We start from the raw sequence: 7,725 nt of genomic DNA on the forward strand, positions 1-7,725 counted from the left end.
TGTGTGTGTGTGTGTGTGTGTGTGTGTGTGTGTGTGTGTGTGTGTGTAGAGAAGTAACAGATGATCAGACTGTAAAGCTAGGATGGTGTTAGGCTTCAAAAAGTTTGTAGCACTCAAGATAAACATCCACAAAAAGAGAATCATGAAGATAATTGTGGTTCATGTGTCAATATTTATTTCAGAGAAAAAAGTAAAGAAATTCTATAAAGATCCAAGATTCTCCAAACAAAATGAACATGTACCTTTATTATTCAACCTACAACTAAACCCTTCTGTATTAGTCAGTCAATAAATGTTTATTAAGTCTTTATTACTGCCAGACACTGTGCTACATACTGGGAATACAATAAAGGCAAAAGACAATCCCTGCTCTCAATCTCACAGTCTAATCATGGAACAAACAACTACATAAAACAAGATATAGACAAGATAAATTGAAAACAATCAGGAAAATGCAGGCATTCGCATGAAGGGGAATCAGGAAAGGCTTCTGGGAGAAGATAGGTTTTAGCTAGGATTTAAAGGAAGCCAGGAGGAAGAGTTGAGGAGATAAAGTATTCCAAACACAAAGAACATCCAAAATGCACACCTCTAATGTGGAATGGGAATGTCTTATTTGAGAAACACCAAGGTCACTGTCCTTGCATAATAGAGTATATGGTCAGGGAGCAAGATGTCAGAAATCTAGGAAAGTAGGAAGGGGCCAGGTTGTGAAGGGCTTTAAATGTCAGAGGATTTCTATTTGACGTTGGAGGTCACGGCAAGCCACTAAAACTGACTGAATAGGGGAGTGAGATGGTCAGAACTGAGTTTTAGGAAAATCACTGACAGCTGAGTGGAGAATGGACTGGAGCAGGAAGAAATCTGTGACCCAGAGATCAACCATCAGGCTACAGTCCAGGCATGAGGTGATGAGGGGCTTGTACCAGGGTAGTAGCAATGTCAGAAGAAAGGAGCATGTATGAGAATATTCTGTAAATAAAATCAATAAACCTTGGCAAGATATTAGATGTGTGTGTGAGAGAGAGAGAGAGAGAGAGAGAGAGAGAGAGAGAGGTGAGGAGTTAAGAATTGTATGTAGGTTGAAGTCTAGGTGATTAGGAGGAGGGTAGTACCCTCAGTTATAACAGGTGAAGTCAGGAAGAGGGGAGGTCTCAATGTGGAAAGATAGTTCAGTTTGGGGCATGTTGAGTTTAAGATGTAGATGGAACAACCAGTTCAAAATGTCTAGTGAGATGGTAACTGGAGGTCAGTAGAGAGGTTAAAGCTGGGTAAGTAAATTCGAGAATTATGAGCATAGAGATAATACAATCCACAGGAAATGATGAAATCACCAAGTGAAATGTATGGTGGGAAAAGAGAAGGCCCAAGACAGTGCCTTAGGGGACTCCCACCACAGTTAGTAGGAATTATTTGAAAGAAGACCCAGTAAATGAGACTGAGAAGGCATATTCAAGTAGCCAAGAAGGGAATCAGGAGAGAATAGGTCACAAAAACCTAGAATATCAAAGAGGATGATGAACAGTGTCAAAGGCTGAAGAGGTCAAAAAAGAGTGAGGACTAGGAAAAAGCCGCTAGATTTACCAATTAAGAGATGATTAGCAATTTAGAGAAAGCACTTTCAGTTGAATGATGAGGTCTGAAGCCAGGCTGCAAAGTTCAGAAGAGTGTGAGAAGAAAGTAGAGGTTTAAAAAAAAAAAAAAGAAAGTAGAGGAGGCACTTACAGCTTACAGACTTCTCAAAGAGTTTAGCCACCAAAGAGAAGAGAAATATAGGATGACAGCTAGCAGTGACACACAGATCAAGTAAGGGTTTGTTTGGTTTTTCTGGCAGATGGGGAGACACGGGTATGTTTTAGGAAGTAGAGAAGCAGCTAGCAGACAAGAAGAGATTGAAGATAAGTGAGAATGGGAGTAATAGAGGGGGCAATCTATTGGAGAAGACAGGCTGAAATGGGATCACTTGTCCATGTAAAGTGGTTTGCCTTGGCAAGAAGGACTACTTCATTATGTGCGACAGAGGGGATGGAGGAGATGAGGCAGAAGGCATCTGAGTGATGTGAAATAAGGAGGGGAGAAGGAGCTCTCTGCAAATTTAATTTTTTCAGTGAAATATGAGGCAAGGTTCTTACCTGAGACAGTGGGGAAAGCGGGAGCCATTCATGGTAATTTTGAGGAGGCATGAAAAGATTTGGAAAAGTTTCTAGAGGAGTTAATTATGGAGGTGTAAAAGGATTGCCATGTGATAGTGAGGGCCAAGTTTTATTTGTAGTGGACCCAGTCAGCATGGTTTTTATGTGTGTCATCACCCACAATTTGAATGTGAGCTCCTTGAGGGAAAGGGACTATGCTTTTCTATTTATAGACCCAGTGTTTGGCACTCTGCTAAGCAAGCATTTAAATGCTCTCTCATCACAAAAGCTTCAATATGACCTATTCAAATAAATGCTGACATCGAAAAATGGGTAAAGGTAAATAAGATAAATTCTGATTACTACTATTTCTAAAGCAGTTTAATCAATAGAAAGTAATCATTACAACAAAAACTTTAAGAGTTACGATAGGAAATATTTGATCCTCAATGCCAACCATAAAGCAGATCAGCCAAGACCAATATAGAATATAAACTCCTTACAAGACTATTAAGACAATTATGAATGGTATTATTACAAAAAAAAGGGAAAGGCAGTGGAAGAAAAATCAAACCAGCAGAAAGCTTGAGGTGAGACCCAATTAAGTCAGATCATCTCAAAAGAACTTATTAATTTAAACCAGGATGTGAAGAATAAGATGCAAAATGGAACAGATTTGTCAGCTATAACTACAGTGGTCTATGATCACTAACAATCACAGTGGAAGCATCATATTTTGACTCTAACACTTGATTAACTATATGAAGCGACAGAATTACACTTGAGAAAACAAAGACAAAAGAAGAGCTAGTTCCTAACAACAGAACAGAACAAAACCCTGTGATCTAAGTGACAATGTAGGAAGTATTAAGGAGATAATCTTCAAGATATCTCAAAGGAAGACAAATCATGAACTGGTAAAAGATCACAGATGATACAAACCCCAGACCCTCTCCAAAAAGGGCAATAAAAAGGATGGACATTAGCATAGAACACACCATCTCTATCTCATCTCTATAAATTCTATCCATGTATCACTGAAGAAAACATGCTAAAGGAACAGGTAGGTTTCTGCAAATGATTTTCTCCCTTTACAGCCATACAACAGACTAACTTGTAGAAGATGTATGATGCTGCTTGCTTTTTGCTAATTAAAAGCAAAACAAAACCAAAAATACCCAATACCCCACAAATGACTTAATTGAATAAAGTATTCTTTTAGGAGGTGTAAAAGTAATGTGTGGAATTTATTATATACTTTAAAAAGCAGTATGAAACAGAGATCCATAGTTTCATATCACTGCTAAGGGCCCTCTAATTGCTCTCTTTTGCCAATACTTCAGCCTAGCACTTACGGCTCCCTGTTATATAGCACAGTCATCAGCAAAACAGTCAGTAGAATTTGGCCCCTCTGCCTAGAACCCAGGCATCACTGAGGGAAATGCCTGTGGGGTGACTGACAATAACCTTATTCTTTGGGTGCAGAATCGCACTGTACCTTTTGTTGCTGACTGGGGACAAAGAATATGGAGAGACTTCATTGCCATCATCAGGACTTGAGCGCTTGGTGCTGAGGGAGTACTGAAGAAGGAAATTTGAAATTAGAGAAGGAAAATATACAACAAAAAACCACCAAGTCATACAGATCTGGAAGATTATCAAACAAAGAAAAACTACAAAAGAGAAATGAAGCAAAGAGAAACTTGAAGTCCCTTTCATAGAAACCATGCTACAGCTGACAAACACACCAGCTGTTTTCAATTGCTGTCAATGTAATGTAATTGAATGTAAGCATCTTGAAATCAGAAAAGGTGTTCCCATACACATCCTATAACATACAATATCAGATGATGGCAATGCTCTAATAGACCTTTAAAACCACCTAATAAAGAAGATCTTTACAGCCCTCTTTCATATTCTAAACAACCTCCTAATTTTGCAAAGGAGGGCACCAACCAGCACCAAGTCATCACCTTCAGGTCTATCAGAAGGGCAGAGAAAGAAGAAAATCCCAGAGAGGTGTGCCATGATTGTGGAGTGTCAAGCCTCCCACTATAAAAGATGTGCTACAGTAAAAAGGGCATTGGCTTGACAGTTCAAGACCTGAGTGCTAGCCCTGGCTATGCCACTACTTACCATATGACCATTCGCAAATGACTTCCCCATCTGAACCTCAGTGTCTCCACGTATAAAACTAAGTAACTGAATTGTTATGATTTCAAAGGTTCCTCCTCCTAGCTCTAATATTCTATATTCTACGACTTCAAGCAACTCTGATGCAGGAAAAGTATGCCTATATGCATTGAAGAAGAAGAGTTGGAAGTGATGCCTTTTCATTTGCTTAAGTCTGCTTCATTCTCATGGAGACCACAGAAGATGGTAATATCTCTTTATGAGACACAGCTGCTACACATACTCAAGATCTCAGTCACCTTCACTTTCCAGCTATGGGAAAATGGAATGGGGTAGAGATACAGGCTTACTGTATCCTTCTCAGGCTCAAGAATCTCCAGTGATTTCCCACTAACCTCTAGGAAAAACCCCAAACTCTTCACCTAGGCTTTAACCCCCAGCTCCCTACAATGTGGTTCCCATGTGCTTTTTCAGCTTTATCTCACACTCAACATTTTAGTGAAACTGAACTCAAAGCCACTCCTCGAACCTAATATTTCATCTCCCACCTCTTTGCATTTGCAAACGTTATCTGCATAGAACACACTGCCTCTCAGAATCCTTTTCTTCCTTCCAGGTCTCATGAACTTAGATGCCACTTTTGCAAAATCTCTCTCTGCCTGCCTCCCCCCCTCCCCCCAACCCCTCTCCTCAGATTGCCTTGTATTTCCTTTCTGTATGCATATGGTATAATTCTCACAGAATACAAGCACTTTGTGGTCAGAGACTGTTTTGAACTGAAATGAAAAAGGTGACACTCTGCCCATTAACCCTCTGTCCTAGGGCTTCCAACTAAAAGGTAAAATGTGGCTTACCAACAGCTCCATTCAGCTTGGGAAGACTGCACACAAATTCCCTCTGGGAGTTAATCCACTAAGTGGCCTGGCTGGTATGTGAGTGAGTACAAGCTCACCTAAACCACTCTATTGAAGCTCTCTCAGTCTGTGCTTCACATCCTATTCAGCCATCTACCAGGATTCCAGAGACTATCAGAGGTATCTTGACATCTGCCATGACGCCATGGAAATTTCCACATTCTTCCCCTCCCTTTCTGTCAGCAACACCCTCCCCCCCCAATTCTTGTTCTGGGAACAATAATCAAATCAATTATTATAATTTCTACAGAAAAGGGCATGACATTCTACTATACTTTGGTTCCATTCAAAAATCCCTGAGACTACCTAGATCAAATCTCATCACCACTCACCCACATCTTTTATCTTCCTCTATTAAAATAAATCTCCTATAGGACAAAACCTATTGTACAACTGTATATATTTCTATCCCCAGCACCTAGTATATATAGTTCATGGAATACAGTGGGTGCTTAATAAATGGTCACTTATTCAGACATTTTATAATGTCTAAGTCTATTCTTCTAAAACCCATGGTAAAGCCATGGGGCAAGACCTAAACTTACTGTGAAGAGGCTCTTTTTCTCTGGTGTGGAGGGCTGTAGCCTTCGATCCTCTGTCTGAGGATCCTGGACTTTCTCAATCCCAGCTCCTAGTAGTTCATTCTTTAACAAGGCAGAGTAGGCTAGGCCATCTGTATAGACATAAGATAACATAAGTGCTATGGTAAAAAGTAAAGAGGATAACACAAAACTAGCCATGTGACCTTGGGCAAGTCACTTAACCCCAACTGCCCCACCTTCCCCCCTCCAAAAAAAAAAAAGTAAAGAGGAAAGAAAACCTCTCTCCAGGGTGAATGGCAAAGCTCAAGATTTCAAGATGTTTTCATTGGCAGTATATCTGCTACAGGTGCTTTCTGGTACATGACAGGAACCAAAGAGTCAAGGTTATTTATAAGGAATTAAGTTTCTAACCTTTGCCATTATCTGAAGTGGCATCTTTTGCTTTCCGATTCTGACTGGGTGATTTCTCATTTTCCTGAGATAGAGAAGAGCAAAGGATAATGGTATGAATTTATCTTCCTTTTTCCATTTAATCTATGTATGTGTTGGGGTTTCTGGCTATTATTTCAGCTAATTTATTAAGACTGAAGGATGATACCTCCAATGGCTGTATGATTATCCAAAGGCATCCACTGCTGAAAACAGCAACAAGTGATACCAACAACTATAAAACACTCACCAGTTCAGTCACTGAATTTTTTTTTCTGCCAGTCTAGGCCCTGTCCTATTCTAGGCTATAAAGTCTATATTACAACATAGCAAATAAATATAGAGAAGTAAATGCAAATAAAAATCCATCTTCTTTTATCCTAGTTCAATTGGGGCTTATTACTGACCCCAGGAATGCAGTAATCAAAAATACTGTAGCCTTCCACTTATGACTTTCCCAAAGGTCTTGTACCACTTACATTTATTCTATGGAAATTAATGCTCCAGTTGGCTCCAGCTCTAGAAGGTATAAAACGGTCTCCATGTTTGCTGGGAGAAGACATGGGAGAATTGGAAGGTGTCAAAGTTCGTCTCATCTCAGCAACCTGGAATTATAAAATCTGAGTCAGTGGATAGAAAAATTACTATTAAAAAGTGAACTATTTCTAATTTATAAAGAGTCTTCCTCACAATCTGGGAAGTAAGCTGTGTAAGCAGGTTGGGAGGTCAGAGGCACATGACTAGGAAGAATACATACCTAGATGAATAACTCTGGGTTGTCTCATAAAGCACCATATTCAGAGATCTCTTTGTTTTTGTGTCTTTGCTCATACTATTCTCTCTGCTTGGAATGTTGCCCTCCCCAAGTGTCTGAGAAATTTTCAGAGGACCAGAGGGTTATAAAGGCATCAGAAATTATCTATTCCATCCCCCTCATTTCATAGGTGAGAAAAGTAAAGCACAGAGAAACCAAGCTTAAGGTCACAGAGGTCATAAATAACAGAGAGTCAGGATTTGAACTCCGGTCCTCCTGTCTCCAGGGCCAGTGTTCTATTCACTGGGCCACCTAGCCACCCCTCAAGTTAATTAAAAAAGAAAAATTCATTAAGCAGCTACACCTCCCCAACTTTCAAGGCCAAGCAAGTTAAGCTGCTACCTCGTGCATGAAGTCTTCTCCAATCATCACAAATGGAAGTGATTTCTCTCTACTTTGATCTGTTGTAACGACTTATTATTTGTAATATATATTTGGCACATATGATATACTGCCTTGTGCTATACAGTTATCTGTTTATATTTATTTTCTCCTCTACTTGAATATAAGTATGTACAGAGCAAGAACCAATCTCACAAGTACTTTGTATGATTATTTAAAAAAAAATTTGTTGAGGACTAAATGAACAATCTGTAAACTCCTGAGAGGTAAGAATCATAATTTTGGATAACTTATCAAAACCAAACCAAACCGGGGCGGCCAGGTAGCACAGCGAGTAAGAGCACCGGCTCCAGTGTTGAGAAGACCTATAGATCGAATCCTGGGCTCAGACACTTAGCACCCACCCAGAAACACCTGGC

General features: G+C 39.7%; 1 protein-coding gene across 2 annotated transcripts in view; it reads right to left on the minus strand.

Moving 5' to 3' along the window:
• The window catches only part of FZR1 (fizzy and cell division cycle 20 related 1), a 70,706-nt gene that overhangs the window by 30,730 nt on the left and 32,251 nt on the right, over positions 1-7,725 (minus strand). For both annotated transcript variants that reach the window (XM_069086873.1, XM_069086874.1), the window contains 4 exons: positions 6,630-6,755; positions 6,133-6,196; positions 5,725-5,852; positions 3,631-3,713 (listed from right to left, as the gene is read on the minus strand). In XM_069086873.1, coding sequence (XP_068942974.1) covers positions 3,631-3,713; positions 5,725-5,852; positions 6,133-6,196; positions 6,630-6,755 — 401 coding nt within the window. The remainder of the gene's footprint in view (positions 1-3,630; positions 3,714-5,724; positions 5,853-6,132; positions 6,197-6,629; positions 6,756-7,725) is intronic.

Source organism: Petaurus breviceps, unplaced genomic scaffold, assembly GCF_028583685.1.
Source record: "Petaurus breviceps papuanus isolate PSGF00001 unplaced genomic scaffold, PetGlider_PUasm1.0 180, whole genome shotgun sequence".
NCBI classification, from domain to species: Eukaryota; Metazoa; Chordata; class Mammalia; order Diprotodontia; family Petauridae; genus Petaurus; species Petaurus breviceps.